This window comes from Lygodium microphyllum, chromosome 27, assembly GCF_053477565.2.
Source record: "Lygodium microphyllum isolate KBCC chromosome 27, Lygodium_microphyllum_v1.1.10, whole genome shotgun sequence".
Lineage (NCBI taxonomy): Eukaryota > Viridiplantae > Streptophyta > Polypodiopsida > Schizaeales > Lygodiaceae > Lygodium > Lygodium microphyllum.
Window position 1 is genome coordinate 92,582,438 of NC_141161.1, and position 18,675 is coordinate 92,601,112.

Consider the following 18,675-nt stretch of genomic DNA (forward strand, 5'->3'; position numbering starts at 1 on the left):
CTCACCCCCCTAGAAACCCAATTTAGCCCTTAGAAGTGATACACCAGACAGGATAACCGAGGATTCACCCCAAATAGCTAGACACTGAGCAGATCGAATTTAGAACTCGACTTGACTTTCGGTAACCGACCAACCAACCAACCCTGAAGCAAAATAGAGAAAGCAACATGGACTTTCAGTAAGACCTTAGATCAGCGAGAACCTGCGCTTAAAGCCATATCAGGCTATGAACGTGAGGGGAAGGGTGGAGTTTGCATTGAGTATTCCCTGCATCTGCACCTCACTTTTGATTTTACCACCAAAGGTGCACTACAAGAAAAGAAAAAGCCTATTTTCACACTGAGCACTATAAAGCACAAAGCACAACTTGTGAATAAGATTGATAACTGCTTTCAATAACAAGGAATTCATTAGGAGATATAATAACATCAAGGAACCCACTATTAGGAGAAGATCCCAAAACATAGTTGGGTACCTGAGAGCGCCATTGGTAGGACCATAAGAGGACACGAAGATCCAGAAGGCGACAACATAGAGGATCGGACGCTACCGGAGCTACTTAAATTGATCGAAGACCTTGTGGAGCTGGAAGTAGGAGCAATGTTAGGATCATGAGGCAGACAAGGAGAGGACCGACTAGACTTGGGAGAATTCCCAGTCTTAGTGCAGGAGTTAGTCAATGAGTATGACTTGTTGACTAGGATGGTAGTTCAAGGCAGACCAGTAGAGGAAGTGGTAGTAAGCCTAGAAGAGGAAAGAAATGCGATTAGAAAGGTGTTAGAGAGCATAATTTCCTATAACCACGAGCAGAAGGCTAGGAAACTCCAACAAGATGTAGACATGTTGGACCCTATGTAATCCATCCACCGAGTGACGCTCGCTCCTATTCACTATGTGGAAGAACCTAGTGAAGAGGAGACCTACATGAACCCATACATATCCTATGATGAGAAAGGAAATCCAGTCCTGATGGAATACCGACCAGTACCAGTGATGGTGCTAGGTAGAGGAAGGGAAAGAGGCTTTGGAGGACCAAGCTAAGATCCAATATCATGCTGGACTTGCGGTCATCCAGGCCATATTTCATCATGCTGCCCGACAAGGGAACATGCAAACAAGGAAAAAGCTGACCTTTGATGCACCGAGTGTGGAATCACACACCTATTTCCTGATTGCCCTAGATGGAAGCCCTCAGTACCCTTGGGGCTGTTCGGTGTGGAGACCTTTGACAAAGAGGATACGCCCATCCCACTACATGTCATGATGCGAGCATAGAAAAAACAGACAGGCATCTCATTGCCTGGGCCAAGTAACCTGGATACAGCCTTGTTGGGAAAGAAAGGGTGGAGGAGAAGGAGAAAGAGAACAAATGCAAAGATTACCCTTAAGACTGAGGAAGCTACAATGCTAGTGACAGGAAAGAGGGTCACTAATGCAAAGGCAAAGACCTCAGCTCCTAAGACAACAGAACTAGGGAGTGCCAAGGTAGGGGAATACCCCCACCCCAAACGGCAACTCGAGGCTATAGACAAAGTCAAGGAGTGGGTTAAGGACGCCCAGGAACACCTTAAGGACATAGAGCCCATAGTCGAAGACCAAATTGAAGATCTCTTTATTGTGAGTACACCTGTTTCACTATCGCGACCTCAATCGGGGAATGCACCCACACCACATGAGATAACATAGAGGCAAGACCAGGAAGAAGCATGTCAACAAGCTAACCAAGACATATGGCCAAAGAGTGCTAACCAAGGCAACCACCCAGCAACCTCCTCACCACTATAATAACCATTTAGTAACCTTGAGACTAGGAGATCTGCTTCAGCAACACCCTTCCTTATGGAAAGAATTAAAGCACTGGGTGGAGGGAAGAGAGGAGCACACTGCCGCTGACTTGCAAGAGCAAGAAGTAGTCACACAGATTCCAAGCCTAATGCTACACTCAGTTCCAAGGTCACTGCATGTCAATGCTTTCTGGGAAGGCACTAAGATGCATACAATCTTACCTATCTTAGCCTTGGGGGATGTAACATGAAAAGGAATCGTAGACACAGGCGTCGATGTCAGTGTCTTGAGCCACGCTGTTCTATAGGCTTGGGGAAACCCACCCATGGAAACGGCTAGGTTCAATGTCACATTGGCCAATGGAAAGAAGATCAGACCATCCGGGGTCCTAAAGAGCTAGCCAGTGAAGGTTGCAAGGGTGCAATTTTCCGTGAACTTCATTGTCATGAAGGGAGTGGACTATGACATACTGCTAGGCCGACCCTAGATGAGGAACGCTCGAGTAATTGAAGATTAGGGTAACAATCTCATCTTCTTGGGGAATAGAACAGAAGTGGTAAGGGTTGAGATGGATACATGAAAGACTACCCCAGCCGACCTTTATCATCCCTTGCCCTGAGGACGAGCGGGATTGGATGCACATCTTGGCAACCATTGACCTACCGTTCTTAGATGAGGAAGAGCTATATAGGCAAGCTGCTAAATCCCCAAGCATGCCAGCAAGGGAGTCCATCATGCCACTCTGTATGATGGCAGGAAGCTCACGTAACCCAGGGAAACCGATCTCGTTCAATATCCCCACCAACAAGCTCGAGCTTCAGGAAATCATAGAGTACTTGACTGATAAACTGAAGGGCAACTTGGCTGCCAACCTAAAACCCCTAAGTGATCTTTTGGCTAAGCTTGAGTGAAAATGGACCAAAATTCACGATCTGAACCCATTATCCAATTGGGCTTTAGTCACTGACGAAAAGAAGATTGGAGAGAAAAGCCTAGGGGATGACAAGCAGTCAAAGGGGCAAGACTTTGATGATGAGGAGTATGAGAACTGCCGCTTTATTGGAGACGAGAGTGAAGAAGAGTTAGACACGATAGAATATGACACTGAAGGGAGAACGATCAAACAGATCAAGGTAGACTCTAGACCTAGAAGGGAAAGGGCAGGACAGAATGAAAAAGGAGCCATGCGGATGGAGTGCAATAGATCCTTGTTGGAGCACATAGGAGCCATGGATTACGAGCAGGCAGGAGTGGCATAACCATTGGTAGTTCCAGTGCTTAAGATGGATACACCTACTGAATTACGTCGTCCTGATGGCAATCATCCATGAGGCTATCAAGGATGCTGGTGTAGATGAAGAGCAAGCTGTGCATCAAAGCTCACCTCACCCAAGGAAGACGGCTCAAGTGAAAGGACAATAAGTGACAAAGGAGAGCTGAAGATACCACCTACTCAAGCTCAAGATGAAGAGGGCTCAAAGAGAGTTAAGAAGGGTGGAGGAGGAATGAAGGAAAAAAGAAGAGGAAGAACTCAAAAAAATTATTGAAGAATCAAAGAGGGCAGAAGAAGAGAGGCAAAGAAGGGCAGAGGAGGAAGCCGAAGAACTAAGAATGAAAGAACTTGCTGAGTTGGCAGAGGCCACTCATAGATCTGTGGAAGAAACCCATGGCGGAGGAGAGATCTATTAGAAGTCAAGCTCAGTAGGTCCGTCTTTATGTGTGACCGACATCTGTGACAGCTAGGTGTGTGCTGTCTCCATGTGACTACATTGAATAAGTCGGGTTTGTGTTAGTAGGTGACCTGACTAGACTTAGTCAGTCTAGTCAACACTAAGACTAGGTTACTTTACATTGTATTTGTGTGCTTCTCAGTTAGTGTGAAATAATGAAGAAAGCTATGGGAACCTGAAGGTTCATGGAGATTGAGTTTCCCTGTCTCTCTCTCTCTCTCATCTTTGAACATGGTATCAGAGCATTGCCAAGTTGAGCTCTCTGGAGTAGGAGGAAGGCAAGAAGACTTGCAGGAGTGGAAGATCAAGGGTTCTCAAAGATCAAACAAGCTGTCATTGTGATGGAAGGTAGGCATTGTGTGATTGCTTACTCTATGGTTCAAGCTACTGTCTGTGGCTTGTTTAGAGCTTTGTGAAGGGGGTATTAAGCACTAGTGTGTGCTTCATCATCATCACCATCATCAAATCGAGCTGCTAGAGCAAAGGACAGATCTACGCAAACTGCGCATGTATTCTACGGACATCTTCATGGCTGGAAAACATCATATGCAAGTGATATGAAGTGGCTAAATGCCTGACAGAGACTAGTGGAAGGTACTTGAAGAGTACAAGGTGTAAATGCTTATGTGAGAGCTCACCTATGAGCTGAGAACAGAGACTGTAGGTCTGCAACAAACAGTGGCATGTTGTATATAGGCATTACAAAGCATGTATGCATTTATGACATGAATCTAGAGCCCTTAAACATACCCAGAAGCATCTATGGAGCAAAAGTATATGCCAGGAAGACATATGTACTTGATGAAATGCATTTGAGCTAAAGTTGCTCACTGAAATCATTCAGATCTAATATATGTTAATGGCTGAAAACTGTCATACACAGTGAATGACAAGCATTATATCTTGCTGAAGCAATACATGTCACTTTGGAGCTTCTATCACCTATATGAACTGACATATGCATTCTGAATGTATGGAGGATTGAGGAAAGCATTGGATGTTGCTGAATATTCAAATCTGAACCTGAAATAAGTCCCTTCACAGTGCTTGGGTTGGTTGTGAATAGTCATGGTTATGAACAGTCATGTACTCTTTGACAGTGATTAATGAAGACAGGTTGTCTATGCTTACTCAAATGCTCATGTATTGAACTTACCACTACAAAGTAAATGTATGACATGTATTGAGGACTTTTGAAGCTGAAAAACATCTTGATTGCCAGAATATTGGTTGTTGGTGATCCGTAAGAAAATTTATGTCACTTATACTTGCTGGTTATGCACTGTTTTGTGCCTCTATGCTTATGTCTTGACTGCCAAATGTACTAGCAGCTATCTGGGAAGTTTTGGGACATGTATGATGTTAACCCTCAAACAAACGAAGGTGAAAAATCTGGAAAAGATAAAGCAGAAGACAAAGACAAAGGCCAAGGCAAAGAGAAATGAAAGACAAAGATGCACAAGGAGAAAAGTCCTAAATAAGGGAGAAAGGCGCACAAGGAAAAGCGCAAGTCAAAACTTTTGTAAAAGAGTGCAAGCGCATCATGGTTTAATTCAAGGAGCGCCCGTGCAATTTGTAAATGTAGACGGGCGGTGGAAAGAAAGCTAGGAAGATAGAAGGACAATGGGAAAAAGGGCCTAGGCTACGGCCGGCCATGTAAAAAAGGGGAAAAGGGGATGACCGCCCAAAAGGGATTTAGGGTTTTGTATATAAAGTTGAAAAGTGAATAAGAAGCTCATTCTTGTGTGTGGCAAAAAGTGGCTCTCCTCTTCTTCTTCTTCTTCTTCTTCTTGCTTGCTTGAGCTTGTGCTTGAGAGAGGGAGTGTGAGAGTGTGAGGGAGTGAGTGTGTGAGGGTGAGGAACCGTGGGGTGGAGAAGCTCTCCATCTTCTCCTCTCTTCTTCTCTTCTCTTCTCTTATCTTGTCTTGCTCGCGAAAATGGAGCTTCGAGCTTGGAGCGGGAGGATCAAGCTTGCTTGAAGCTTGCACTTGGATCGTGGAGCTACCGGAGTGCGCGGGAGAGGAGGTAACTCGAACGACACGGAGATAAGCTCACTACACTCGTGGATATGGATGGTGCGTTGGTTATGTGAGAGGTAGCCATTAGTGCTCGGCTTGGAACGCTTGAAACAATAAGCGGTCCGTGGGTCTTGGCGGTTGAGCGAAAGCTCTCACATTTTGGTTCCGTTGCCAGGACAACGGATTCAAGCCTTGAGCACTTGCGCGCTTCGAATCGAGCATTGGAGTAGGGTTTTCCCCGAACCAGTACTTGAGGTAGATAGGTAGGAAGCGAGGGGGTTGAAGATGGTATTCGATCTCCTTGGCAAGTAGGTTTTTTACTTTTTTGAGATTTATGTGTGAGATGGAGTAGTTAGGTATTTACTTTGTGATTTGGATGCATTTAGGATAGGAAAAAACAAAGAAAAAGAAGCAAACAGTAGGGTTTTCTGTTGCTGTATAATAGGCAAAAACAGGGAAATAGGGGCACAGATCCTTGGAGTGCCGTTTGATTCGAGCACCATAGTGATTCCAGGTATGTCTGGCATCCCCTTGTAGTGTCTTGCACCTATTTGGAAGGCGCTGGACGATTCGATGTAGTAGACGTCAGTCTAGAGGCATCACGTGCAACTCGCGAGCCGTCGGCCGCGTAGTCGGACCAGGCCGTCCGAGTCCTAGAATCAGACCAGTCCATACTCGAACACTCGGACTCGGACCAATCGGACCAGTCCATAATCGGACCACCCAGAATCGGATGCTCGTTCGTTCGGACCATCCTGTCCGATCGGACCACTCGGACCAACCCGTCCGATTTTGGAAATTGGACCACTTGGACACTCGGACTCGGACCATTCTGTCCGATCGGACGCTCGTCTGATCGAGGCAATCGAACCACCCTGTCCGATTCGATTCCCAAAATCGGACCAGTCCAGAAACGGACCACCCTGTCTAATCCGATTCCCAGAATCGGACCACTCCGAAAATCGGACCACTTTTTTTATCCAACTCTCAGAATCGGACGTGACCAAAATCGGACCACTAGTCGGATCGGACCACCCAAAATCGGACTCTTGAAAATCGAAAAGAAAACTGTCAAAATCAGACACGTGTCTAGAACACAAATTTTGACACATCTAAACCCTGAGATTGACCCCAAAGGCTACGTAGAGCTAAAAGCACATCATAGATTCATCACTGGGCTAAAATTTAAGGCACATAGTTCAAATTTGGCTATAAATGGTCCTCCAAATTGCGCATGGTATTTACCGTAACGGCCCTGTGGGTCCGGGGGGACTGCCCCTCCCGGACCCCCGCAGAGGGGGCTCCCCCTCCGCACCTCCCCCAAGTAGGTTGGAGAGAAAATGCGTGCCGTGACAGGTCCTCCAAATTGGACCCTAGCGAAGTAATGGCTCTACACGAGCATGGATCCTCACTTGCAAAAGAGTAGCCAAAAGCCCATACCCGAACAGAGAGAAACAAAGACCCTAGAACATCAATGGGACAATCTAGCCATCAAGGGCAAAAAAGCCACACCACAAGAACACAAAGACATTGTGTTCATACCATGTCTAGTCAGAGTGAAATGCAACATCAGCAAGTTATAAAGGCCAAGATGACTAGACATGACACTCTTGACGAGAGATGTACCTTGAGCAACACTACATAGACAACCCAAGACGTTGGTGGAGAATCCACATCTGATCATGCAAGTGGGGACTCAAGGGCATTTGTCAAAAGGCTTAAATTCACAAGCCAAGACTCGGAAGATGAAGACATAGTACCACCTGCTTATCTTAGGGTCAAACTCACTTCGAAAAAAGAGCATACTATTGATGTTCTGATTGATGAAGGAGCAGATTTTAACATCTTGACCTATGAATCATGGACCCTACTAGGCCAACCAAAGCTCACACCGACTAGTGCAACTCTTAGCCCTTATGGGGGACACCCACAAACACTCATAGGGAAGTGCAAAGTCCTTGCGACAATTGATACTGAAAGCTTGCCTATCCTATTTCATGTTCCTCCAAATAGTGCTAGCTGCGGGAAAGAAACCCTCCTAGGAAAACCCTTCAAGAGGGCGACCAAGTGTGAAGCCGACTATGTGGCACAGAGGATACACTTGACACTACCGGATGTGAGGATAGTCACAACCTTTAGCAAGGGTGACCTCATCAAACCTCGAGGGAAAGGAAAGGAAGGTGTTGACGTAACAGTCAAGCCTACTAACAAGAGTAAAGACTTGTTGGAAGAGTTGATACAAGTACAGGTCGAACAACAAGAACCAGTGAGAGTGAGGCCATGCTTGAAACAAAAAGGTCAGGAGACAAGGCCAAGGATGGAGTTGGGACTTACAGATATCGTAGAAGACCGCGAAAGAAGTCCAAGCCTTATAGACGGAGGCGTCGATGGAGAGCCAACACAACGCCATGATGGATATTCAAGGCGTTGCTTCGGGCTCAAGGGTATTATGTAGGCAACCGATGGATTTGGGTGCCAAAACCCCTTGCTAAACCTCCCTGGTCGACTGAAGGCCAGATCGTATCAAGAGCAAAGAAGCGTAGGAGGAGATCTAAATGAAAAACCAAGTCTCGAGTCAACAATAGTGGAGTGACTGAGCCCCTCATGGTCGAAATCAAGAAACCAAACGGGACCAATCGGAGGGTAGATCCCCAGCCTAGCATGCATATATCATTGAATTCGCGTGCATATATCATCGAAATCAAGAAACCAAACAATAGTCTATTTGCGCATCTATGATTTCGCGCCTATAATCGCATGTATCAATGAATTTACACGCACAAATAGATGCACATATACACGTGCATATAGACACGCTGGTAGACGCGCTTTTACAAGCACTGATAGACGCGAACGGAAATTAAAAATATCCTTTTAAAAAAAGATATTTAATTTCTTTTTTAAAATTTGAATTATGAAGCGCATGTATAAGCGCGTATAGTCTGCATTATAGATGTGCATATAAACACGAATTATCTGCAATTTAGACGCGCGGATAGACGCGCAAAACAGAACTGGAAAAAAAAACCAGAGAGCATGTGATTGCAAAGTAACCACATGCTCTCTGGTTTTTTTTTCCCCCTCCCATACATCAGATTGTGCATTTGGGAAAAAGACAATGTATCTTACGGGCACGAGAATTGAAAATAAAAGTCCATGTATTCATTATATATCCAAAGCATTTACAAGGAAAGTTTAAGTGCTTGCGACCTAAAGCGTGGCCGCAAGTAGTAGGCTCAAAGAGATATCATACATATACAAGAAAAGAAGGCCTCATGAGGAGGTATGGTGCTCCTCTACAAATCTGAAGAGGAAATATCTTCGCTAGTACCACCATGGCTACTAGCGTCGCTATCCCCCTCCTCGCTATGCTCCACATTTGGGTTTGCCTACACACACAAAAGATCAAGGTTGCTTACATAGACAAGGTGGAGAAAAAGTTATAATTAGCTATACTTTTAATAGGAAAGTAAGAAAAACATACATCCTCTGGCTGTCGAATCCTCATGGCCCGGTTGTATTGGTTCTTAGTGATGAGACCCTCCTCATAGAAGTGAAGCCATGTCGCTGTGCGGTTATGGCCTCGATGGTAACCTACCTCTCTAGGAGTAGGTTTCCTACCAACGATGGTAGTCTGCAAAACATTTAGATATATACAAACAATTATGAGTCACAATATATTAGAATAAAATATATAAAGAATTGAAAGAAATATAAATTAAAAAAAATTGAAAATCAAAATATACTTACAAACTCTGCCTCCCATGACTCTCTGTCGCCCGATCCGTAATGCGACGATCCCATGGTTTCTATTTGGATCCGTCGCGCCTCTACGTGCTGGCGACTCTTCACTTTCTCTACTGCTTTCTTCTTGGCTTTCTTCCACTCTATGCGGTGGCATATAGGTGGTTGGCTATAGACTCCACGCCCCTCCTCCAGCCTTCGCAGTGAGTCCCTGGCCCGTGTCATGAGGTGGGATCTTTTGTTGTGAAGTATATCCCTCACTTTTGTGCGTCCCCAATCATTCGAGAATCGCTAACCCTCAAGATTTGGGTACCTCCTATGGACTGTCCTCAACACCTCCTGCCAAGCCGCTTTTCTGATTTTTGAAGGTAATGAAACAATCTTTATACGTCGCATGCACGATGCTCCTCATGTACACCATTACATCCCTTCCCTCATCATCATGAAAGATGCCACCAGCATCTGTAACTCTATAGTACTGGCGTACAACCTCCTCTACGTGATCTACTGGTGAGGGTGATCGCTCGCCGCCTCCTAGGCAACCCCCACACAAGCCTCGTCCTCCCCCTCGACTCTCCCTCCTCCCTCTCTATCGACTACCCTCTGCCTCGCTGGACGCACAAGCTTCTGCAGATGCACGTGCTTCTGCAGATGCTTGTGCTTCAGCCGATGGACGTGGAGCACGTGGAGTACCTGCATATGGAGTACCTGCATGTGGAGTACCTGCATGTGGAGTCTGAGAAGTAGTGCCAGGCAAAGACGTCAGAGGCGTCCCAGACATGACACTGAACACCTCGTCCCCGCTGTGGGAGAGCGGCCAAGGTGTCTGGTCATCTCTCCCATGAAGTCTTCCCTACTAGGAAAACCTCCAAAAAATGCATTGACCCCCTGCCAAAGGAGGCCAATGTATCATTCATGTGATCCACATCCAGGTCATTGCTAGATGAACTAGGATACGACATCTGCAAAAAAAACACAAGAAAAAGTCAAATTTATTTATATACAAAAAATCATATATTACCTACATTTTCAAAGAGCTTTCTTTAGACATTGAGCATAACACTTAAGTGCTAATGCTTCTCTTAAACAAGAAAACTGATAAACACAAACATGGGATTTGTCACATTCATCATTGCAAAAATATATTGTTTACTATCAAAACTGGGAGACCTGGCGTGTGTATCCCCGCGTCTAAATTGCAAGTTAGACGCGCCCTCAAACGCGCTCCAGAGTGAACCTTCTGTCAACGCGTCTATCTGCGCATCTAAGATGTAGCACAGATGCGCTGTCAGATGCACATTCCAGGTCAATGCGCGTGTATAATCGCGTGTAGATTCAGGTCAACCTTCTGTGCAGCGCGTGTAACATTGCGTGTATACTGCAGAGCACACGCGCCAGCTCACATGCTCTAAGATGCGCCCTCAGAGAAATATTTTTCGTGTCTATATCTTCGTCTACACTGAGATGTAGACGTGCTATCAAACGTGCTTGGTCGGCTGATTTTAGGCCGATGACCGCCATTGATGATTTACAAAATGCAATACATAATGGAATCACAAATCCTAAATACACAGACAGAGCAGAGAGAGGAAGAGAGAAACAAAGAAAGAGAGAGAGAGAGAAAGAGAGAGAGAGAGACTCACCTTGGGTGTTTGGTGTGGTGGGTGGTGGCGCTTCTTCCTTCTCCTTCTTCCTCTCCTTGGTAAGTTACCCTCCCTTGATGCTTGCTTGCTTGCTTGCTGCTTCTTCTTGTTCTCCTCTCTCTTGTTCTCTCTTTCTTCCTCTCCTTGGCTTTCCTTTTTTCCTTCTTGTGTGTTTGAAATGAAAGAAGAGGTGAGTCATGAGGAGGTGAGGCATGAAGAGACTAGGTGAGGCACGAAGAGACTGCATGTCAGCTAAACTCAAGCTTCAGAACCGCAAAAAATGTAGGAAAGGAAAGGTGCAGTTTGAAAAGAAATGATTTAAGTATGATTTGAATTTTGACGTGTGTGTCTATTTTTGTGTGTATATGCGAGTCTATTGTTCAGGTAGACGCGAGTATAGATGTGAACATAGATGCGAAAATAGATGCGGAATGAGAGGGGGAGAGGGAGAGGGAGAGGGGGAGAGAAGAAAACATAATAGAGAAATGAGAGAGAGAGAGGGAGGGAGAAGAAATAAGAGAAGGAGAGGAAGAGAGCCAAAGGAAATGAGAGAGGAAGAGGAGAGAGAAAAAAAGAGAGAATGAGAGGAGAGAGAAAAAGAGATAAGATGTTAAACATAATAGGCAAATAGAGCAAGAGAGGGTATGGCCCCTGCACGACATCCACATCTGTGCACGACATCAACTGCGACTGGCCCCTGCAACATGAGGCCTCCTCTGTGCCCTACTGCAAAACACAAACCAGATTGCCATCAAGACGATTGTTGCATGCACGCAATCGCTTCCTTGCGGAAGTACTTTCATGAGTGGTTTCAAGTTATATCTAGCAGAACAAGCTCCTTACAAAGGTCAATCCAAATCGAAGGCTCTTCCTCAAGGCCTTTCAATTGAGTCTCTCATCGTTGACTACCTCAAGAAAGTATCACAATTTATCTTGCATTACCTGAGGGATAGGTATGGTGGGCAATTGATGATGAAGGATATTCAATGGTGTCTTTCCGCGCCAGCAATATGGGTAGAAGCTGCCAAGCAAAAGATGAGGAAATGTGCTCAGGAAGCTGGTATGGTCAAGGGAGTGTCAAGCAGAACATGCTCAGAGGATGCTAGCCCTCATCTATTAAGAGTAGTTTTGGAGCCAGAGGCTACATCTTTGCATTGTCTCCAAAATGCTAGATTCCTATCCATCAAAGAAGGAGAAAAGTTTGTTGTGGTTGATGTGGGCAGAGCCACTATTGATTTGCTGGTGGGTGAGGATTTGCAAAAATCTGAGGCTGATGCTGCAGCGTTAGATGCGACCTTATTGTGGCTTCAAAACTAATGAATGATCTGCATTTCAATAATTATCCTTGGACCTAATGCCAGTCCGGTTGTCCAGATTTCTTTAGCATATTTAGGGTAAAGGAGCCAATAAAGTGATACTTAACATTAATAAGGCAATAGTTCACTTGTGAAATGGTCTTGGTCCAAGTTGCTTATATCGTTAGCCCATGCCAGTACCCAAAAAGTGTCACCTGATTGATAGCTGTCTTTTTACAGACTCCTCTACCCTGTAGTGTTCTGACTTTGCATTGTAAGCCTTGTGTATTCCAACCTCCCATGCCAATGAGAGAGGGAGAGGAGAGAGAAAAAGGAATGAGAGAGAGGAGAGAGAAAAAGGAATGAGAGAGGGCAAGGAAGGGAGAGGAATGAGAGAGAGAGGAGAGAGAAAAAAGAGAGAGGGAAGGAGAGGAATGAGAGGGAGAGGAGAGAGAAAAGGAAATGAGAGAGGGAGAGGAGAGAGAAAAAGGAATGAGAGAGAGAGGAGAGAGAAAAAGTAATGAGAGAGGGAAAGGGAGGGAGAGGAATGAGAGAGAGAGAGGAGAGAGAAAAAGAGAGAGGGAGGGAGAGGAATGAGAGGGAGAGGAGAGAGAAAAGGAAATGAGAGAGAGAGAGAGGATTAAGATTTCACTCAAATCTCTACATATACTCTTCATACACATTTGAGCCATGTCATCAATTAGCAATAATAATCAATCAATCTATTAATGATTACAAATTTGCATGTAGCTAGAGGAGTGCTATAATATATTAGCCTACTAATCGTAAAATAATGAGATTAAAACCCTTAGTAAAATTGAAAAGTGATTTAAGGCAATGAATATTCAAGCATGCAAAAATATGTACTCCAAATAAATTGTATGCATATAAGGAGGGTTTAAGACTTGAGCCTTAATCTTTGCAAGCACATGCAATTTTATGGTGGGGGACATAGACCATTGCTTACTCGTTTTCTCTCTCTTTGAAAAACAATAAAAGTGCACATTCAATGACAAAATGTATTTTGTGATACTATCACACGACCCTTCTACATATTAGATCTAAGCCACTTTCTAATAACCATAATACTAACATTCATTTTGTAGGATTATGATGCATCATTTAACAATATGGAGTCAACCATGTGGACTCCAGAAAGCCAGGTATCTCCTTTAGTTGTACAAGGATCTCTAATCTTAGTACTTGTTTACTTGCACATGGTTTATCAATGTAGATGAACTTTCTATATTGGTTGGTTTCGAAAGCCATGATGTTTGAATATAATGTGCATTAATGATTGATCATTTTGGTCTTAGGATGTGAAACATAGTCCAAGTGCACCACTTGCCCAAGAAAATAGTGGGAGTTTCAAATGGTTCAAATCTTTCCGACACTCACCCCCTCCTTTTGCAAGAAATGTCAAAAACCAATCATTGGAAATCCAAAATGAGGTATGCTAATTGATATTAATTAGAAAATTTGGTCATGTATGATACGCCATCTTCTAACATCAATAAAAGAGAACATTGCATTCTCCAAATATATCTATCATGTTTTAATTGAACTACGAAGTTTGGATATTTCACTACATATGCATATTGAAAAAGATAATGGTTGATTTCATTTAGGTAGAGAAATTTCTCATGCACACCATGAATCTTAGGGGTTCACTATGTATAAAAAACATTTATTACGTGTTCATGCTTTATTTGTAAAGGCCATTCTTTGTGACTTTCTCATTAGTAAAACACACCCATTTGCTAGAAATGTTTATCTCATCTCCACAATCCTAAAAATGATCACCTTTTCTTAGCAATTTTTTACAAAGTGTACAGATTTTTATATGTAAAACTCACATGATAAGCACATATCTTACATGGAGGGTGGATGTCCCAAAATGTGAGCATACCACATGAGCTCAAAAGGGGAATTTTATTTGGAAATATCTTGGTATATTATATAAAATTATTTGGTAATGATTATGTTACTACTTTTGTACTCAATTATAACAATATAAAATCTGTAAACATTTGATTGTGATACCATGACGTACCCAATTCGAGATTGATGAGCAAGTTTTTAGTAGTGGATGGATTAAATGATGAACCCGTTATCTATCAACCTAATCAATCTTGGATTATGTATTAAAAAGCATAGGTTTAGCATACATTTAGGAAAGAGTATAAAAGTCTAAGAATATAACATGTTCACATCTTATTTAATTGATTTTTCACTAAAGAATTCCTAATTTTGGACCTTGGATAATAGCAAAGAGGTGTGTACCTTGCTCCACCATAACAAGAGGTGGGTATCTTGTTGGCATCTACATTTTTCCCATTGTATTTCTTCCATATGATAATCTAAGTATTAACTCTAGCCACCTTGGTTATGGCTTTTGCAATATTTCATGGTTCGTTTTGAGTGTTTCTTGCTTACAAGAAACTATCTTTCTTACATTGATATTAGAGCAAGTCTTTGATTCACTTGGGACATCATTTTCAAGCTTTTATGTGATTTTGTGCATAAAAGATTGGTTACATTGGTTGAGGATCTAGTCTTTGTCTAGTTATTCCATATAACCATGACTAGGTAGGCTCTACTAAAGTAAAATGTGGCCATTTTGAAGGACATGGACAAGATTTGGAGAAAAGTAGTTGTCTTCTTGCCATTTTAGTAGGTTGTGACCTTTTCTCAAGTCATTTTTGGTCCAAGATTCCCTTGAAAATTTCATGGAGTATGTGGATCCTACCTTCCTATATTAGTCTCTCCCCTTGAATGGCCACTTGATCCTACATCTTAGCAACATATAGAGCATGGCTATAACCATCTTGTGGAGCTTTGAGTTTCTCACCTGGATAAGAGTGCTAAATGCATTTTGTGTTGTGTGTGCATGATGCCATTTTACTCCATTTTTAAGCATCATGATTGCTTAATCCCTTATTTCAAGCTATAAGATGCCTTCTATTGTTTGCCATTGGCAATTATAACTCCCATCTTTTGGAATAAGAAGGACATTAGGTGATCAAATCATAAATAATCAGGATTTCCAACCATAAAGTCATCCTATCAATGCTTATTGGATACTTGAAGCTTCTACAACAAAAATTGATAGACATTATACATATTCGGAGTCAAGAGATGTCATCCATGGCTATTACCAATGGGAAAAATGCTTGAATGGATAATCTTATCTACATTTTCATGTGGATTTTGACATCCTTTGGAATATTGGACTAAGGTTTAACTATAGTATAGATTTATGGACAAATATTGATCCATTCCTTTATCATTCTCTGCTCCCATAACCCTAGCTATGGTGTAATATGATATCATTTAATATTAAGGAAGATTTTGAATATTTCTTGGATCGTTTAATTCATTCTCATCCCTATCCACTCAAGGAAGGCTATTAGCCTCATATTGGTCATCCTCCCTCTTGATAGGAGCTATCATCTTCATTTATCCTCTTTGAAGAGTAGGGTTCTTTTAAGCTTGCTTTAATGATGGTAAAATATTGAACAAGAACAATTAATTTGCCTTGGAAAGCCTTCTATATTATATATTTACATGCATTGATCAAGATTTTTGATCTGGAGGTCAAATGTGAAGTCAAAAAAGCCTCGTATGATGTGAAGGATATATAGGTTTGTCTATATATGTGTAAAATGAGGAGTTTGCCCCTAGCATGGAAGTTTTCCACCCCCTCCTTTGAATGAATTTATCCACGTACTACAAAATCAAGTTAACATAGCCTAATCAAGCTCTTATAGCTTGGGTTTGAATCATTTCTTTTACTACGATTATTTAAAGAATTAAAATTTACTTAGTAAAGGATGTTTTCATGACATAAAGAGGGGCATTGCTAAATTTTTATGTAGCATGCTTAGCGTGTGATAGAATTTTTTTCTTTTTCCTTGCTTCCCTACCAATTTCCCCTATGCTTGTGTGCCCAAGGAGGGCTAGTATAGTAAGGGTAGGATGTGATTTCATCAAGGTTTCATTATAGCCTTGGACTACACCAACCACTGTGTAGTCATTAGGAGTGAATTGAGCTACCTATGTATAGTAATTCTGAGAAAAAACTACCTAGAATTAAGGGCACAAGGTAGATGGTGACTATAGACCAATCCTTGTGTATGATGTCCCTGAGAGGAGTGGAAGGGTTGGATATTGGGTTTGAGAGGATAATTGATCAACTCAAGGCCTTCTTGGTGGCTACCTAACTAGAAGGAGGTGTGAGAGGATAACTATGAAGGATGCGATGAAGAATCATGCATGTATGTCAAAATAAAATATGATAGTAATTAAACAGACAAAAACATACCACTTGAACAGATGGAATGTTGGAGGATGGACATATTGACAACCCCATCCAATAGACGGATGGACTCTTAAGAAAGTATACATACTATCTGCATTCAAAAGATAATAAAGAGTACCATTCTTTGCACATTTAATCTTAATAAAAATAACCCCATAATGTTTAGAAACTTATGGATTTTTCCTAAAAGATCCTTTTAAAAAATCCCCTCATGTAAATGTTTCTATGACTCTCTTCCAAATTACTAGTTTAATTAAGTCATCCTCTTGAATGCGCATTGTATACTTACATATTTGTCAATGATTTCCTCGAATTTCTAGGGGAACAAGGTATGACCATGCTATGTATGAGGGGCAAGGATTGATAACATGATTACATTTTTGTGATCTTATAACATCATTAAATATTATTTTATGCTAATAATGTTAAAGATAATGTAAATGTGGTGAAACTTTCTATAGCACTGAACCCCCATGGGTTTTTGTGTCTTTTGGCCTAAGATGTAGTGGTAGCATCTTATGATTTAGTTGCAATAGCATCTGACCCTGCAGACTAGTTGCACAAGATAGGTAGTAGTGCCTATCTTGAGGAATTACATCCCTTTGTTTGTCGATATTACTAGTATTTGTGTACTAAGGCCTGGTACCCTCTCTTACTTGCAACATAGGACGATCTAACTCTACAAGCGCAATACTAAGCAACAATTTAACTTATCTTACTCTATCTTTCATATTGAATGTAATTATCATTACATGCGTCTTGCATCCTATATGCTTTTCATCAAATGAAATATAACCCTTTTATTCCTCTCCATAGCAAGTACCTATTCTTTAATTAACATCCTCCTACGAATCAACCTATTTACGGTCGTCGCAAGGGATTTTTTTTAATTGCACAAATGCATTGTGTACAACATAACTCATTTATTCCAACGTAAGTTACCCAATGCAACCCTTCCAATGCCCATGAGCATCGCAATATATATTTAACCTATGTGCACGATGCAACTAGGACATTATTGCATGAGTGCATCTTTTAACACATGAACCATATATTCACGAATGCAACAACCTTTCATCATGATGGTGCGAGGAATATAAGTACATTGTCATGCAATTTAAAACTTTTTCGAACATCCCTATGATCTTTTAAAAACAAAGCTTTCCAATAATGCAATTATGTTTTTCCTATGCTAATTTATACTTAATGTACCCATATCATGCGGAAATGAAAAGGGTGAATTTGATGGAACCTGAACTTCTGTAGTAGGGGTATTATTAGCTCTCGCGCTTTAGGTGGTGACTCCTACATGTGCTCCTCTTACTCTTGCGTGTGCTCCTCTTGTGTGGCGCTTTGGGGCCATCGCAGATGGGACTTGGGAACAAGTCGGGTAGATGGAGGGTGTGCTGAAATTCCTTGCAATTGGCAGTCCTTCCCTCTCGCAAGGGAACTCCCTTCGTGGACGAATTGCGTCCTCCCATGGTCTGCGGGTGAAACACCCCCTAGGAAGCTTTTTTGTGGAAGCTTCTAGGAAGCTTATCAAGAAGCTTCTTTAATTTTTTTCTGACTGGGGGGGTGTCGTGCTGATGAAGAGGAGATGATGATGATGATGGTGGCGACGGCTTTGGCAGCCTGGTGGCCTTTAGGCCACCAGATCGAGGAGGGGGGGAGTGGTGCTACTGCAGATCACGGGGGGGGGGGGGGGAGGGGGGCGCTGTGTCAAAGCCATGAGGGAGGGGGAGGCTCCCCTTTAGAGTGGGGGAGGGGGTGGCTTATGGAGGGGGAGACAACCGTATAACGGCCCCCACCCCTCCACCTAGGGGATGCATGCCGCCCTCTTCTTCTCTTAACTCCCTCCCTCCCTCTCTCTCTCTCTCTCTCTCTCTCTCTCTCTCTCTCTCTCTCTCTCTCCCCAACATGCTGTCGGTAGGGGAGAGAGAGAGAGAAAAAAAAATTGAAAAAAAAATTAAAGGGGGGGTTCTCATGGGAGAAATGTTTCATCCTCTCCCCCTTGGAGGAATCGAGATGTTCTCATCTCGAGAAGATCTGGGGGTATTGTCAGTTGAGAGTATTGTCATCCATCTAGGTGGCATCCTCTTCGGGATAATATTTCCACTGGATGAGGTATTCTCTCATGGT

General features: G+C 42.6%; 1 protein-coding gene across 4 annotated transcripts in view; it reads left to right on the forward strand.

Moving 5' to 3' along the window:
- The window catches only part of LOC148012605 (uncharacterized), a 99,862-nt gene that overhangs the window by 30,697 nt on the left and 50,490 nt on the right, over positions 1-18,675 (forward strand). For 3 of the 4 annotated variants that reach the window (XM_087669552.1, XM_087669551.1, XM_087669554.1), the window contains 2 exons: positions 13,322-13,378; positions 13,532-13,666. In XM_087669552.1, coding sequence (XP_087525678.1) covers positions 13,322-13,378; positions 13,532-13,666 — 192 coding nt within the window. Of the gene's footprint in view, positions 1-4,846; positions 5,231-13,321; positions 13,379-13,531; positions 13,667-18,675 lie in introns of those variants that run through there. The other variant, XM_087669553.1, reaches the window with a different exon arrangement.